Source organism: Diuraphis noxia, unplaced genomic scaffold, assembly GCF_037042655.1.
Source record: "Diuraphis noxia isolate RWA-SAM2 unplaced genomic scaffold, SU_Dnox_SAM2 contig0004, whole genome shotgun sequence".
Taxonomy (NCBI): domain Eukaryota; kingdom Metazoa; phylum Arthropoda; class Insecta; order Hemiptera; family Aphididae; genus Diuraphis; species Diuraphis noxia.
In genome coordinates, this window is record NW_028301714.1 from 13,605,431 (window position 1) to 13,624,664 (window position 19,234).

A 19,234-nucleotide genomic window follows, 5' to 3' on the forward strand; every position below is an offset into this window, starting at 1 on the left:
TAACACTTTGGAAATTTACTTTTCATTTAATGAAAATTTAGTTGCATATTTACACGATGTTCAAATACTATAGAGTATAGGTTGTTTATATAATACAACTAATATTTTAAAATCTTACAACTTTACGAGCATATTATTTAGCATATTAATTATCATAAATAATAATGTTTATATAAAATAGTTGTCAATGTAAACTCAACCCAATGTAACTAACATTTTGTAACCCAATAGCCTATGTCATCGAGGGTATATTTCGTTTTAATAATAAAAAAAATAATGTTTGAACATCATGGAAATATTTTTCATAAACATGATAATTGAAATATTTTTATCAAGTATACAATTAATTTTCTAAATCACATAAATTTATTTTATCGATAATTATTTACCGTATTAATATAATCGTACATGTATCATGTAATAATTATACTTATCTCCAGACCGCATTTAATTTTGATAACAATTACATGTAAAGCAGCCTAAACAGTTTTACACCGGTGAAATGGAATACGATTTGTTATTTCTTTTCGAGGTCCGATTGAATCACAGCTAGAGATCGATTTTTGGTTTCTGGTACACAATTTACGACGAACAACATGCCCATAAAGCAGAACCCGGAGTACACGAAAAACGTACCACTAGGCCCGATGAATTTGTCCATAGGTTCAGCCAGACATGTTACAAGCCACACCAATATCCAATTGGTGGCTATTGACATTCCCGTGCCCATCGACTTGAGCTACAAAAAGTCATCATAAATAGTTATTGGTTATTATTACCTGAGCATTTCAAAATCTAATTCGCTTGTAAATATTTTTTCAAAACATTTAAATTTCGTCATTCAAGATTTATGATATTATAATATATTAGGCAATGATTGTAATAGTGGCAAACGTAGACGGTGAAATGTATACAGATCACCGTTAGTATATTATATTATATAATATATGGTGCAAATAAATATTTTACGACTAACTTCTGATGAGAATATTTCCCCGATGATTATGTACGGTATGGGACCGCAACCGATCGAAAACATAGATATATACACCACTATGGCCACGAGTGGTAACCAGTCCAGTGTTTCGGCAACGTGGGGGTTGTATTTTTTTGAAAAAAAATAGTATGACAGCGCCAGTAAACAGATGCCCATCAAAGTCATCGTGTACACCATTAAAGAACGTCTGCCAAACTTGTCCGTTATCATCATAGAGACGAATGTCATGGCCACCTATAACAATAGTACGTTAATAGATTTCAAATCTATATTGTCAAATTTATTGCAAGTGCCCGTGATGGATGACTTCCGACATTCAGCATTTCATGTAAATATTGTTTTATGACCATTCATTAACATGTATCTAAATAAAGAAGGTATGTAATTCTTCCCTTACCACATATTATGCTCTTTAATTATAACATATAGATTGTATATATCAAATAACGAAAAAAAAAAAAAATCATAATTTTAAAGAATGACTAAAAATGTTAAACATCATACAGGTGCAGGAGCAATGGTATTGGGGAGGGACGACGAAATAAATACCTCAAGATGAGCATTTTTTTTCAAATACGTAACATGTTGACCCAATTCAACGTGTTCATATTTTACATATTATATCCACACATATTCACTCATCTCTTGTCAGGTAGTTGTCTGGTGGTAACCAACTTTTTTCACCGAAGGCCATTAAAAAAAATCTTGGCTAACCAATTTAATCTTTTTCATTTAAGTTAATAAAATATTTTTTTTTATTCACGGTGTTATTTATATTTAAACGATGTACAACGATAAGGTTGCGACAAATGGTCACGTCTGTTTAACAACGTAGGCAATTGAGAAAATATTAATTCATGTTAAATTATACAAACGTTACAGTTTTTTATTTTGTGAATTAATTTTATTTTTTAAGTAGTTAATACATATATTATTAGAAGCAATTATATGGTATTACAGCATTATTTATAAATAATAAACTCATTATATTATACATCACAATTCTTATATTATAAATTTAACTATATGATAAGTATAAGTATGCTAGATGCATTGAACAATATTCTTGTATAATTATTTTTAATTAATTTCATTGTGTATAGCAAATACACTGGCGTAGCCGTAAGGCTAAGGACTCTTCAAGAAATTTCAGGAAAATGTGTATATGTTTTCAATGTCTTGTGAACATATTACGAAATAAGTACCCAACCATTAATCCATGTAATAATAGTTTGTAGGTATGTAAGTTTCTACAAAAATCTAATAAGTAATAAAATAGCAATACCAACGGCATTTCAGAATACAAAAAATGTATGAAAGATCTTAGTTGGATAGACTCTAAAAAAAAAAAAAATATGAGCCTCTCACTTCCCCCCCCCCCCAAAAAAAAAAAAAATCTGGATAAGCCACTGATAAAATACTAATAGCTAGGTATACGTTTCATATAAGCTAAACGTTTCATATTCCTAGAATTAATACCTCTTGAATTAGGAGTAATTAAATAACTAAAATCATTATTATAGTTTAAATATTCAATTATTCAAAATTCAAATTTCAATTGCTTAACATTTTGAATGATGCTTTTAAATATCTATAAAATAAGGGAAATTTATGAGGAATCGTTTATTTACATTTTCAAGCTTGATCGATAAAAAATGAATCAATATCAATGGAAAAGAAACTATGAATATTTTAAAAATTATTATGTCATGTCTGGAAAATTAAAATTACAACAAAAATAAAATCAATTTTTCGAAAATTAGTGGTGCTTAGATTTCCACAGTTATTTTAAAAATAATTCGAATTATTATTTTTATATCCCAAAACTCTAACTTGTTTAAAAATGATAAAACCTCAACATTTTATTATTTGTTTAAGAAAAGTGCTTATATATTATTTCAATAACAAATATTTAAATTACAAATAACATGACGTACAAGATGAAAATGCAAGTTTTTCTACTGTTACAACCTAAAATGACATCCCTGTACTTTTGATTATAATAAATGTTATTATTTATGTGATTTTCATAAAAAAAAAAAATAGTTTAAACTAACCTAACTTAATTAGAATGCTAAAATTGGCTAGGAATATTTGTATTGAGTCATATAAAATATATTATCAACATTTCGTCAGAAAAACCAAAAGAAATGTACTGAATATACTAAGTATACACAAAGATATACTCTGATATAGATAAATAAATAAATAATATCAAAATAATTGTACTATTAACTGTTTTATACCAATCAGTTGTTAGTTTATAACAAGGTTTATAACTGTAGATGAATAAACAATTTAAAAAATTGGATGATCAATAGTGATTGTGGCTGAAGGGGGGGGGGGGTGTAGCATAAATTCAAGACGATTGTAAAAACTTATCACACTCTAGTATCATCTCACAATATGCATAGGTAGACAAAATGTAGAAAAATAAATTCTAAGAAGTATGTATAAAAAAAAATAGTTTTATGGATTTAATTGTTATTTGAAAATATTCTTGTACTTGTTATTCATGGTTTCCGATCGTTTAATATAACGGCAAAACATTTGTACGAATTTTTCGTAGTGACCAATGAATTATGTGTAAAACATAGATACCTTAAGAGTTTAAAATTAATCTGGACAGGATTTAAAGTTATATCAAAATATTCAAAATACCATAAGCCATTGTAGTGAACAAAAATTTGATATAAGTTGTATATATATATATATATATATGAATAAATAGTCTCATTTTTAAATTTTATAATTTGTGAAAAAGAAATATAGTCTTATTTATTGTTATATATATAGTTATAATAAGTGCAATAAAAATGAAGATAAACATAAACGATAAAAAAAAGAACTATCACGTTTTCGTGTCTTATGAAAACGTGGTTTTTTTTGCATTCAATCGTCATCTTCTAATATTATTCCATCGAATAAACAAGAATACAACGGGAATCAAAGATAAAAAACAATATTTTCAAGTACCTATCAGTCATGATATTATACGTTTAAATCGTAACAGACGGTTGGTACTACATTTTCGATAGTTGTAGATTAACTCACGAGCATTTGATAACGATTCCATTTTAACATATTAATTACAGCACACCAGAGGAATTTATAATAGTTTGAATATTGTTATTTACGGACTACAAACTGCAGATTAATTTTATAACATTCAGCGAGAGGCGTCAACATGTTTATAATACTGCGACTATAGTGTAGAGACCTATTAATGTAATTAAAAGGTGCTACCAATGAGTAATTTCCTCTTCATGTTGTTCATGCCGTATATATAATCAATTTTTTTTATCAAATTAATTTAGTGTTATAATATTATTGAATAGATTTTAAACTATCTTGTTTAAAAGAAAAAAATAATGTTATGATTAATAAATTCTTGCACAGATATACAGAGTGAGCGAGCAACTGTTTTTTCTGATTTTTCTAACGAAGAAAATTGTTGTGAAGATTAATACGTTAAATTTGGGATGGCCGTCAACTATGACCAGAGACCAGTTAATTATTTTCAAAATAAATTCTCGAGTCATATCTCTTCATAGTGTAAATTATTGTATGTTATTAGTAAATTTACGTCTCTCGACAAATATACTGTACGATTATATAGGTACTCGTATATTAATTTTTTATAATTTTTTTTTATATATATATAAATATATACTTTTAAAAACTTAAAGTTAATACTTTTAAAATAAATATGCACTTTTTCATGAATATTAATGCGTTGAATTTATTCTCTTACAGATCAGTATATTAGAATTAAAATAACAATGTTTAAAAATTATGTAAACTGAATAACTTAATAAAGTAACGCAGTTTGATTTGAACGTCAATTATGTAATTACCGTTATGATATTATGCATAAAGTACGATTATATTAAATTTTACCGCACACACTTTTCAGTTTTTATAATAAACAATTCATGTTTTTAACTTCCAAGATCGAATGTCGAAGTTGACCATGGGTAACAAATACTATTATTATCGTGAAGTTTCAGTAGTACGGAATAAGTACTTATTTGAAATAATAATATCACCATGTGGCTGTAAGCCAATATTACAAGTTTCACAATACGTTTCACAGTTCAAAACATCCATGTACTTAAATTGCCTACACAATACGCCGTCTGACACACAGAACAAAAGCAGTATTATTATTAATATTCCAACGATTGTTTTAGTTAATAAATATACATCTAACTATAAACAGTATAAACCATGTTGTTTTTCGATTTAACTTATTATTTTACGCATAGTGTTTGATATCTGCAATATTGGCCTGAAAAAATATAGTCGAAAAACTAATAATCTTATCTCATTTTCTACACGTAGATTGAAAAAAAAATCATTTACAGAGACCATAATATCAAGTACATTTGATCAAAAAATAGGTAGCGATGGAAACTGTAGTAGTAGAGTAGGGATAGGTGTAGCGAGCAGAATGGATGAGAGTACGGAATCGTCAGCTTTAGTTGTAAAATATTTGTAATTTATATTGTACTATGATAATATTCTGTATCGGATACCTGTATCGTGCCGACGACGGTAGTGCACACTTCGGGACTGATGTCGCTTCCCGAAATCTCGAACACGTGTTTCATATAGAATATGATGGCATTAATGCCGGTCATCTGCTGGAAGAACATGCAACCGATGCCGATCGTCAGAGCCCTTCGGTTCACGTCCCTCTCGAGCACTTCACGCGCAGTGTAACTGTTCTTTTGCTCTTCTTCGACGAATTTCTGCCGGTAGTCGTGACATATAATAATTGTCACATAAACATCGCACTCATTTTGTGACCGTTAACGTTCGTCAGAATTAAGCACATAATAATATGTGTACGGTCGGCCAAATACAAGTGAAAATAACTTAATATTATGTTATGCTATGTAATACGATTACTGGTCTTACCTGTATCTCATCGAGCTCGGTCTTGCAGTTGTGACTGGGGTCCCGAATCCGGGCTATAGCCTCTTCGGCGTCGACTCTTCTGTTTTCTTGAATCAGAAAATACGGCGATTCCGGTATGTACAGCACTCCCAGTATGTGGACCGCCATCCACAAGCCACACGCCAAGTTGAGTTGCGTGTAATTTAAAAAGTTGCCGAGCACGTACGAGTACAGGATGCCGGACACGACGAACAACTGGTATAATCCACCGAGAAATCCTAAAATACTGACAAGTTATGTGGGCAAGAAACGGTTAAACGTAGATTTTAATAGGTATAGAAAAAATTAGGAGAAAATTCTAGTGTCCGGATATTACACATTATTAAAAGTATTTATGCATATTCGACTTTTTCGAAATTTCACTGCATATTTAAATTTTGTATTTTTAACATAATGTATCATATTATTATTGTTATCAATGAAATAAAATATTATTAATTAAGACACAGAATATGATGAATTATGATTTATCCGCCATAAAGATAATATATTAATGATTAAAATATCACTAATATCAAAAAATATATAGGTACTAACAATTCGGACGTAACATTAAATTATTTATGTTTCGTCAATAATTTGTCACGTATATTCTAAATAATATTATATTGTACATATAATAAATTATCCATTTTAGATTCTGAACGAAGTGATGAATGTATTGATTTTACAATGATGTTTATTTTTTTTTTTTTGTGTCTGTGTACAGCATAACTAGTCGAAATAGTGCTTCGATTTCAAACTTTGGGGGTGGTTTCCAATGTAAAAGTGAATATCCTTGGTGCATTATAAAAGGTCAAAAGTAAACATTTTCCAACAGTTTTCAAAAAATTCGAGAAAAACAAAAAAAAAATTACAGAAAAACGGGAACTTTTACGTAAAACCAGTTTTCGACCAAAATCGATTTTTTTATATGGTTGTAATTCAAAAACTAATCACTGTAAATACTTGAAATTTTCACCAAACGTTTATGTTAGTGTTATATATATACAGTTTGACTTTTTTTTAAATATTTATAGACCACTGAAATTTTCGATTTTTTGAGAATTATTTTTTGGCCCAATCAAAATACCTGAAAATTTAATACAAAGTTCATCATAAGTTATTCTTATAGTGATTAAAAAATTATAAGAATACATAGGCACAATTTTTTTTTATAAGCGTCTATAGTTCAAATTTTTACGAAATCTGTCGAAAACGCGAAAATTTGCAAGTAATTTTGAAGTTGAAAAATCATAAATTATTTTTTGTTTATAACTAAAGATTAAGAATATAACACTAAGTTTTCCATAAGTTTTTCTTCAAGTAGCTATAGAGAAAACTCGAAGCATCATTATAGGAAAAATTTTATGTGCATTTGAATTTTAAATTTTTACGAAATAGCATAACGATAACGATTTATCCTCAAACGATTTTAAACATTTGTTATTATTCAAAAACTATAAGTCGTAGATACTTGAAAATTTAATAAAAAGTTTTTCATAAGTTATTCTTATAGTGATTAAAAAATTATAAGAATACATAGGCACAATTTTTTTTTTATTAGCATTTAAAGTTCAAATCTTGACAAAAATTCGTCAAAACCATGAATTTTTTCCATTTCATCCACCATGACATTTTCAAAAATGTTTGACTTAAGTTAAACTATTCATAGGTAGGTATATGCAATTTTCGAATTTATTTTTTGGGTAAAAAATCTTGAAAATTTAATACAAGGCTCTTAACAAATTGTTACAATATCAGTCGAAAAATAAAATAAATTTATAGTCACAATCTTTTTTTATAAGCATTAAAATTTTGAATTTTGACAAAATACGTAAAAATCACAAAAATTCGCAAATTGTTTTAAGCTAGAAATTCATAAAAAATGTTCTTTTTAAATCTAAGATTTGAAAATTTAATACAAGATTACTTACTAAATTTGTCAATCTATATCACAAAAAAAATGTCCACCGGAAATTCAAATTAAATTTTTATTAGCATTTGAATTTCAAATATTGACTAAAATTCGTCAACACCATGAATATTTGCAAATTATTTTGTAGTACAAAATTCATAATACTGATTGTATTTATATCTAAGGTTATAAAATTCAACACTAAGTTTTCCATAAGTTTTGCTTCAAATAGCTATAGAAAAAAATTTGTAAGCGTCATTATAGGAAAAATGTTTTGAGCGTTTGAGTTTTAAATTTTTATGAAATCGCGTAATGATAACGATTTATCCTCAACCCAGGTATATGTATATCTATGATAATATAAGGTATTATGAATTATGATAACTACATGCAATGTTTTTGGAAAAATTGATTAACCATGCCTTATGCTAAATGCGTCTTAATTGAAAAATAAAATATTTGTTTCAAAATAGAATATATGACAATATTTAAATATAATATACCTTAGACTGACAAATTATCTCCGTTCAGAATTGTTTTTCGTATACAATGATACCTATCATTGCATTCAAATCTAACTTACCCTAGTCATAGGTCCACCCCACCACCTAATGTACAGCAGAGCGATACCCACTTTTCCGCTTTTTAAGTATTATTCATCATAACATTCAATTATGAATTATTAATATTTACATAATTGTTATCAAGTTTTTCAATCTAAAATTTTCGTAACGATCATTTTTCTTTTACAGAAGTGTTTTTTTTTTCAATGTGTAAATACTATACGTGGCAATAACTGTTAGGACGGAGTGCACGTCTAACTTTTTATTTTCTCCAGTGCATAACATTCTTCGAATACCGCTAGTCGTCGTAAAAATCCGAAATACAATATGCTATCATCAGACGGATATAATATTTTCGTTTCATCTAGTTTTGTTCGGGGAGACATACTATATTATCATAATGTTTTTTAAATCTAAAAACCAGCTTATGACCTATATATATAAAATATAATACATAATATATTAATAAAAAAACGGTTGGAATAAAAACCTCTGATTTCGGGTTCGGCTATCTCGCCGATGTACATGGGTATTATGGTGCACATGGCACCGCACCCTACGCCCTGCAATATCCGGCCCACGTACAGCATCCGTGCGGCCTTCGGAAACGCGATCATCAGCCACCCGAAGACCACGTGGGCCTCGCTGACGATGAGCGACACGCGCCGGCCGAATACTGACGACACGGCACCAGCCGGAACGGCACCGATCACGGCGCCCACGCCGAACAGCGAGCACGCGGTCGCCGCGGCCATGGCCGACACTTCGAAGCTAACAGCGGTCCCATTCTCAAACATTGTCAGTGTTGGCGAGGACCATCCGAGCACTGTGCCGATGACGAACGCTCCCAGAGACGCTGCAAAGGGACGAAACGAAATCCTTGTTTATACGTAGGTAGGTATAGCTAGGTAGGTAAGTAAATGCGTGTTATTTGTGAAAATAACTATCCAGGGCTGGAGTTTTTTCTGGCTGACTGTAAAACACATATTATCAGAATGTCTCAAATATGAACAGGATAGACAAAGGATCGGAATCGACACGTTACTCGACACCGCTCTAGGACCAGAAACAGAGGACAACATCAAGATGTTAGATTTCTTAAAATCAACTAATTTATTCTACTCCATCTAAAATTTTTCTGTAATTAACTAATTTCTGTAACTAATGGCCATAGATGCCGGGTTGTAAATATATTTTTGGATCAATAAAAAAAAATAAAAAAATATACCTTGGTATTAATAGATGGAATATAAGACGAATAAATAAAATATTACATGTCACATGTTCAAATAGGTTTTAATAGTTATTACTTTGTAGAAAGATAAAGATAACAAAAAATAAAACAAATTTATTAATTAATTTTAAGTTTGATTTTGAGTTACTTGTGGACGTTTTATTACTACTCTTTTTCGGCAATAAATAATAATAGTTGAAAACCGGTTGGTGGCTATACATATTATATTTTTAATATTAGTGGGCTTATTGCTAAAACAATTTCGTTTTTCTGAACACCAAAATTATTCAACGTCATTAAATTGATCGAAAATATTTTTAAAAAAATTCGATACTCGATGTTTTATTCTTTAAAGAGAACATGCACACTTGTACATTGTTGTATAATCATTTAAATTACCGTCAACGGTTTGGTCGATTATGAAAACTAATACGAAACAAACAACTACGGTCGTTTCGCAGTGGCGTATTTGAAGAGCAGAGCGGCGAATGGTTATGTTGGATAGTTTTTCCACTTGCATATTATCGGTTACAAGAAATTGGTCAGAAAAAAATAATTTCTATGTAGCCCAAAAACTTTTGATATTAAAATTGTAATCGTTCTAATCTCTCTCCCCCTTGATTTCGAATTTCAGTCTTACCACTGTTGTGTCGTGCTCATTTATAGTAATTGATTTGAGATGTATTTTTTTTTTTTTTTATCGATTGCCTAACTTATAATACAATATACATATCCCATACGAATTGTATAATTATTTATGTGGTATGCGCGTCCTGCATGTCGTGATCATTATTATTTAAAGAACCATTTCGATGTCATAAATATACACTGGGTAAATGCATAATTGGGTGTATTATATTATACCTAGTAACATTTGAGTTAACTGATATGCCAGTGGATTTGGACGTCTGACAACAACAATATTTTATTTTACATTATACTTCATTGCCTATTTGATCATTTTCATTTCAATATATTATAATAATTATGATTCCAGTGCCTTGAACGGATTGCGATACACTTATTCATAATAATAATTAGTTATATTATTGTTACAATCTAGCGACGTATATTAAACTATATAAATTGGACAAGGAGAAAAAATGACATTGCACAGTCCAGGAACACCAATCGACTCGAATAACAATTAATCAATATGGAATATATTAATATGGAACTCGTAATATTAATTGTTTAGGTGCATATCCAAATATTCGAGACACATCTATAAATTGATGCCAAATTAGAGCGATTTCATTGGACCGATTATATTACTTCCCGGCTAATTGGTACAAGATTATATATAATATTAGTTCTTACATTGTGCTATTATGATTATTATTATGTAAATATATTGTTGGTACGTACCTAATAACGCGAAAACAATCTGAGGTATTTTATCACTTACTACACTGAACATAATTCTGTCAGATTATCGAGATTTGGAACGTACGATTTAAATGCACATGGTATACATTCGCACCGACTTCCCAAGACTAGTTGGTGATTAAGTTTTATCTGAGTCTTGTGCGGCGGCTTCTTAAAATATTCAAAATAATTATTGTTTGCGTAATTTGGCATTATTGTTTTAGTGTGCCTAATATGCTTTCAAGGCGCAACCTTTATATTATATCCGTTTGAAAGATGAATGTTTTACAGTTTGTTCTATTGACATACGTTTTTAAAACATAAACAACTGTCCGTAATCTAATACCCATACACATAACTACATAAGTATACCTTTTATTACACGCTCGTCGTTCTTGATGCGAGCTTATGAACACTGTATATTATTATAATGACAGAGTGAATTATACACACAATATGTAAAATACTATTTATTATTACACTGTACACCTTTTATGAATGTAATATTTTCAAACTACCTTTTTATTATCGACCCGTAATGTGCATACGTTTTATATTATTATAATCTTGTTTTAAATAATGGTGCTCGCATAATATATCTATTGTCACGTCGACAATGAAACGTTACCGAAAATCTTACTACCAATTGGCCACGACACTCGTGTATGATAATAACACGTAAAGTACCTACCTGCGGTATCTACAGCGATTGTAAACGCACGCAGATTTTTTTAGATTGACTAAAATAGATGATGATTTGACAAGACTAGACGATTCATATATACGCATATTTATTATTTTCGTTGAATTCTGCGAGAGCTCGCGCAATAAATAATAATCAATACTTTCAAGATATTAAATACAAATATTAATAATGTTTTACTATAGCACCTATAATGTTGTTGAAAAGTCTACGGTCTTAGCCTGTTTTGCCGAGACATGACTTGTCGTATGATACCGGTTGCATGCATACTGTTGAATAATCATAATACATACACAACACACGTGTTAAATACTATATTTAGACTCCGCATCGGGCATACCCGACTTACCCACGGGTACCTCATGTCAAAAGACGAAAAACCTATCTGCACAACATGCGGCACCGAACTGACAATACATCATATCCTCAAAGAATGCCGACAATACACAGAAGCACTCGATCAGCTGAACATCCCAACCACCCTAGACGCAGCCCTCGGTCCAAATTGTACGACTTAATTTAATATTATTATATGTAAAATACCCCCCCCCCCCAAAAAAAAAAAAAAAAATGTAATCTATAATGTAACGTTTACGACTAATGGCCGTTGTCACCGATGTCTTTTGTTCAATAAAAAAAAAAAAAAAAAATACTATATTTGTTGTGTAATAACTGTGTTAGATATATATCACAGATTGAATTGTACCTATAACTCATAAGTCATAATATTATTTTTAAATAATATACAAATAAATTACAATCATGAATCAACGCACAAAGTTTAAACGCATAAAATTTTGTTGGTAAGTATTTAACAATATAAATACATTATATGTATATGAATAATTGTGTACGATTTTTTTACAAAACAAATCTATATAATAGCTAAGTAATTTTCAATAGACATTTCTAGTCAATAATTAGGTAGTAAATTAGTACAATGACTGAAAGTGGTCTAAAACCATAATTGATAAAACAGTAGCTAATGTTTTTCGCCGTCTGGGAGTATGTTTTAAGAAAAGCTTGTCAGTAAAGCATGATAATATTGCAATTAAAGCTAAATATATTTATTTTTTTGAAGGAGAACCCGCGGCAACATAGGCCATTGGGTGTGGGGTGGTACGGTAGGGGTTATTTTGTATATTTGTCAGTAGGTTTTTAAGTGGGTAGGGTTGTAACACGTGTTTGTGTATGTGTGGCAAGGATATGTTGCTAAAAATCCCGGGTGGTCACCCATCCGGGAGCTAGCCACTGCGGCCGGTACGTACGCTCAGTGCGTTTCCGCAGATTGAGCGTACGACCGCGCCTCACCAATAAGCCACAAATATATTTTTGCTATCAATGCAAAAGTGAAATATCTTATTATACTACTATAGTCACCTATAGTCTTTGTCTTGAATTTTAAATTTGGAAGTAACATAGTAGCTAAATTATTTGCAACAACATTTAATTAAGACTAACGTAATAATTATACATTTAAATTAAATTTCCATTACTCTAAATATTAATATAAGGGAAGTAATAAGTGATCATTTCAAAATAACTTAAATAATAACTATTAAGGAACATTGTGTACCTACATAGTTTATTAAAAATACACGTGTATATTTTTTTAACTGTCCACCTAGACATTCAGTGTGGTTTCAGGCCATGCAAATAATTTCATGGAATGAGTAAAGTATCTTAGTCATAATTTAATTGATAAGATAAACGCTTATCGCAATAGATTGTTCTCCATCGGTTTTGATTACGTTTATTATTGTACAATGTTGAAATTGTATAGTAATAATAAAGTAAGAATAGTAATATGAAGTACATGACTACGGCATTCCTAAATTCTAAATCATAAGCACAGTTTTTATCAATATTTCCCTTGCTCCCTGTGATTGTCCTTAATTTGCTTTGGCTAATTTTGCCATTAATTCACGATAACTTCCCCAATTACCAATATATAATATATAGTAAACGATATTTTATATATTTATATTTCCAAAGTATTCAATGTAGAACAATATTATAACATTATTTACAGGGTATGTCGTGGGCGTAATTGCAGTAAGTGGTGATTTGTTTTCATAGTAGAACGAATAATGTATCGATAAAATAAACGCATGAAGATGAATGTTTTGGAAGACTTGTTTTTATTAATTTAAATTAATTTAAAATTTTCACACCCTTCCATTCCTGCAAAAATCAACTTCCTTTCATATGTATAAATCACTGTTTTAAAACTGGATTTTGGTGGTAAAATGATAATATTTTTATAATTTGATAAAATTATGCCAATTACTATATAAACCAAGAGGCATTAGAAACCACATGACAGTTTTAAAAGTTGGTTAATTGAAATAACTGTATTGACTGTATATATATTTTGAAACATAAATTAGAAATCCGATATATATATATACTTCGTATATATATATGTAAATTATTATACCAATTTACATATTGGTTAAAAAAGTTATAACTATAGCTAAAACTTTTTTATAACTTTAATTTAGTAATTAAAAAATAACTCTCGCGTAACTCAAGTAGGATTGAGATGATTTAGATAGATATAATAGAGGTACGTTACACCAGCACCATAACCTAAGCTTTTTTTATTTTAAATCGGTTACTAAAGCCTAGATTAGGTTTGAACTTTCTAAGTAGATTATTCCGATGTAGCGGGTGCTGGTGTAACGTTACACCAGCACCCGGTTGAGAAAAACGGTTTTTCTGGTGCTTGATTTAGGTTACGAATTCCAACTTTGTGGTTACGAATGGTTACTAATCAGTTACTAAATTATGGAACCAATTTAAAATAAAAAAGCTTAGGTTGTGGTGCTGGTGTAACGTACCTATATAATAGGCAAGTATCGGGAGATTGTAAATTCCACCGATTTATAGGTACCTAGTCGATCGTAGGGTTGGATTTAGAACATATAAATTTTGCCCATACTTAATTTCTCAATAAGTGAGTTGATTCCCGAGACCTACTCATTTATGTATTATTTGATTCCCTGGTCATTATTAGGTGTGTACGAGTTGATTCTCTATTGACTATTGTTATATATATTGTAATGGTATATTGTTGCATATACTTCAGAGAATTTTTATATATAATAGGTATATTATAAATGTAAAATAAAATAATATCATTATAACAATGATTTATTTAATTGTAATTATACATTGATGCATTTTATTATACAGTGGTCGCCGCTTAATTTAATCTTTAGTACGGGACATAACTGATAGCATAATCCGTTTGATAACACTAAACGAAAGTTGGATAAAATAATAATAATGCACCGTGATCATAATGAGCGGCGACCACTATATATACTATATACATAATAATGTACATATTCATTATCTATACATATAAAATGACTTGTCCTGAGTTATTCATCATCGCCTAGCCGGAACAGCTGAAGCTATGAGTACGAAATTCAGACAGTAGTTTTGTTTCATTGTGTAGACACCCATTAAGAAAAGGTTTTTCAAAATTCAACCACTACTGGGGTTAAAAATTAAAAAATTTTAAAAATCACCTAACCGGAACCACTGAAGAATGAGTATGGAATTGTGTCAGTAATTTCATTTTATAATACAAAAACCCCTTATAACAGGATTTTTCAAAATTCGACCCCTACTAAAGCGTTATAGAATATAAAGAAGAAAAATTGTTCGTTTGATTGGCTTAATCTCTGGAACTATTTCACTGATTTTAAAATTTTTTACCATCAGAAAGCTACACAATCCCATGAATCTATAAGCTATATTTTATCTTGATAAGTTGCCCTTAATTTTTTTATTGCAAATTTGAGACTTTTTATAGAAATAATAATAAATATATTTTTGTGTATTATATAGTTATTTTTGGTTTTACAATTTAGTATGGAAGAATAAGAAACTAGCAATTTGTTATTAGGTACCAATTTTAAAAATTGTTTCTCCTTTACAATGCTAAAAATGCGATAATATATTATGATTGAATATTAACAATCTTTTATGGAGATTAATATAGGGTAAATCCACAGGAATTTGTCACGGGAAGTGGTATTAACGACGAATTAGCCAACAATTTTGAATCATATAGAGTATGGGTACTTATTTCTAACGGGCTGTTGAACAAAATGAAAATTGCCTACCGTAATATTAATTTAAGCAAATTTTTGATTCTGATCTTTGAAATAATATATCCGACTTTCAGAAGAGTATATATTTCGACAGTTATTACGGTATACGATAATATTCCCGTATAGGTACGAATGTACGATGTTATACTATATACTAATTCAACTGTTATACGTCCGTTATTCGCATATAAATATATACATATATATATATATTATTATTGTTATATTATAGGTACCACCATTTACTTGACGAGACCAATTCGGCGGACATTTTATATTTTTATGTCATGAAATGGCCAACGAACATGATAATTAATAATAATAGTAATATATGGAATATATTGTAGCCAACTAAACCGTGTCCCCGAGTCGATATTTTGATATAACCATACGCGTTCCCAATCTTTAATGCGTTACGAATTTACGTTCATCACTCATCAGGGACGATATGATAATGTTTTGATCCACGGCCGAGCAGTATTGAAATGTATTATTAAAAAATACAAAATTAAATTCGTCCATAATAATTATTAATTATTAATAATGTTATAATGACGAATCACGAATAATTAAAACGTGTGCACTGTGCAAACGTTTTAAAATAATTACACATAATATTTTAATTTTCGTAGGTACATCTTAAAGTTATGATACGACCTTTAGTCGGGTAATTGACGAGTACGCCAACCATGTGTGATATAATATGAAATGCACACTCAGTAGTAGTGCGATTCCCGCAGTATAAGTCTCATAAAAAAGACGTTTTATTGCTATGGCCATCGAGAGAAAACGATTTTTTTAGCGTCTTAAAGATAATATAGACGACATAATATTATGATCATTTCTATAACAATCGTGAGGCACTTGACTACGTTTGAGCAAGCAATTAGTATATAATCGTTAATATTATGTATCTCTCGGTTTCGTAGTATTAATAGTGCATCATAATATTATTATTATTTACTGCCTACTATGTATATTTATTTTTAACTTCAACATTGTATACGGAATACCAAATTCAATGTCATCATGTGACATAATATACATATATTTCGATTCTAAGCTATAGGTACTTAAAATTTTATTACATCGTATATTATGTTATTATTTATCTCTGTTTGTTGTATTTAGTGTGTGCGAATTTTTTATTGGAAACTTCTTTACTTGCATTAAACAATGAATCTTTAAGAATTCTAATCAGACTTATAAACATGTATAATTCATTATTGTCGATGATTCATTGGAATCGCAGATCGATATTATCTTCTAAATACGATCTTATTACGTACAACTAAATGTTCGATTATTATACAATTAAAATAAGCGCACATATAATTACCGATGATAAAAACACAATTATTTGTTACGCAATACCTTTTGTCTAAATACACTATTTTTAAAGTTTGATATTTATCATCTCCATGTCAATTTTTGTAATTTAATGATCTGTTACTTTATCATTTGGAAAAGCTTATTTTTAAATTCATAATTCAAAGGCACAAATAGACTTCAAATTTGGGAGAGAGGATAAGTTATTTTGATGAAATTCAAAAAACTATCTTTACTGTACAGTATATATTATGACACCATAACACCATATCTGAACAGTGTTTTGGATGTTAAACATTTTTTGAGAGATCTCAACTCCCCCTCCCCTGCATAGAATCCCGCCATATTTGCGCCAATTCAAATGATACATATATATCATAGAAGAAAAGTGTATGAAGATTGGATTGATACCTCGGTGTTGCAGAAACCGTCAAAAATTTTATCAGGCTGACACTGACGACAAAGAAGAAAACAGTGAGGCACATCCCCATCAAGCAAAGAAATTGTAGAAGCTCCAAGTGTCCTCAAGAGAGCAGTTCAGAATCATGTGGTTGAAAAATACTTCGAGGGACATTATTCTTACGAAACCATGGCCACCAAGTTACTTGATGCAAAAAATAGACAACGATAATTACATATTTTGCATAATATATAATTTTTTTCACAATTGATATAATATGTAGGTACTTTTTTTTAAATTATAAATTTTTTTTTTATAATAAATAAAACCAATCGCTTATTAGAAATAATTAGTTAATCGACATATTTCACCTTAGTCCAAAAGTGTTCCTAATAAGTAGCTTCTACTGTATTCTCTTTTATATATCTTAATAATTTGTTTATAAAAAATGCCAGTTATTATTTCAGTGTAATAATAGGAAGCATTTAAATATATTAAATATTACACTGGTGGCAAAAACCTATTTGTAATAGTTTCAAAGCTTATTGTGTTATTGACGTTTCGCCTCAATACTTACAAGTTAAAATCCTGAAGTCAGGTACAAAACAGTTCTTTGGCGTTTTCCCACGTTTTGGTCAGCTTGAAACGTCATAACGATTAACGACGCAATACTCAATGTATGAAAATCAGTGGTCAAAGGACATAATATCCGGTCACACCCAACTACTTCGTTATTATTTTCATTACTACAATAAGACGTGCACATGACAATACAACGATTTCCATTGATCTCCGTTGTCTACTAGAACGAGGATTGTTAACAATTTTTTTCCAATATCGATACATCATCTACGTTTTATTTGCAGGATATTTATGTATTATAACATTCGATCAAATCGCATTTCTAATTTGATAGCCGCTCCATCAAGGTCAAATTGTATACATTTTAATATTTAATTATCTTACGATATTTTGTTTATGTTTATATTAGTATATTACAAGCTCTAATTGTTTTCCTGTTGTTATATAACGAATCAATCTAACAAGTGGTATAACAACAAAAATGTGGATAAGTACATATATTATGATAATATTGTTGTATTAATATTACAATTTTTAGGCATGAATCAATTTTTTAGTATAGGTCACTACAGGAGAAAAACTGACTATACATTTATACCTATATATGAAATAAATAAAAATCTTATATCTAGTTAATTTATTATATTGATTATGACATAATGTACAAAATAACAATAGTGTGGTCGTGGTGTATAGGTTAGGTATAGGTACTGCATGTGTATTAAACTGTCTAAAGTTTTGCATTTTTGTTTTTAAAAAACTTTAAATTTCTTATAACGATATAGTATTTCTAGTGAATAAGTCGTTTTGTTTTATGGATATTCATAACAATTCTACTCATTGGTATTTATATTTTTTCATTCGAACATTAAACAATACAATATTATTCACATATTATGATATATTTAATATTAAGTTTACCTTTATTGCAATAATTAAACTGATTAGGTTCTGATGTAATCTGTATTTGTTAAAAATTAATATAAATCTTAGCAATACTTTAATTTCTCATAATTTTGTACACTATTAATAAATTATATGTTAACCGTTATAAATTAATAATGTTATGTAA

At 29.4% G+C, this 19,234-nt stretch overlaps 1 protein-coding gene across 1 annotated transcript; it reads right to left on the minus strand.

Annotated features, from left to right (window-relative positions):
* Positions 1-347: 347 nt before the first annotated feature.
* Positions 348-11,153, minus strand: LOC107173635 (facilitated trehalose transporter Tret1-like). Its single transcript, XM_015524241.2, has 6 exons — positions 11,022-11,153; positions 8,910-9,275; positions 5,921-6,177; positions 5,536-5,751; positions 977-1,231; positions 348-739 (listed from the first exon to the last, which is right to left on the minus strand). Exons 1-6 carry the CDS (start codon positions 11,071-11,073, stop codon positions 518-520), a joined length of 1,368 nt encoding a protein of 455 aa, XP_015379727.1. The 5' UTR covers positions 11,074-11,153; the 3' UTR covers positions 348-517.
* Positions 11,154-19,234: the final 8,081 nt, after the last annotated feature.

Excerpts from the sequence above, each read along its gene's own strand:
- LOC107173635 (XM_015524241.2), bottom strand. The coding sequence starts at position 11,073 with ATGTTCAGTGTAGTAAGTGATAAAATACCTCAGATTGTTTTCGCGTTA. Across the intron at positions 6,178-8,909 it reads AGCCGAACCCGAAATCAGAG|GATTTCTCGGTGGATTATAC; the intron begins GTTTTTATTCCA and ends TCAGTATTTTAG. Across the intron at positions 5,752-5,920 it reads CCGAGCTCGATGAGATACAG|AAATTCGTCGAAGAAGAGCA; the intron begins GTAAGACCAGTA and ends GACTACCGGCAG.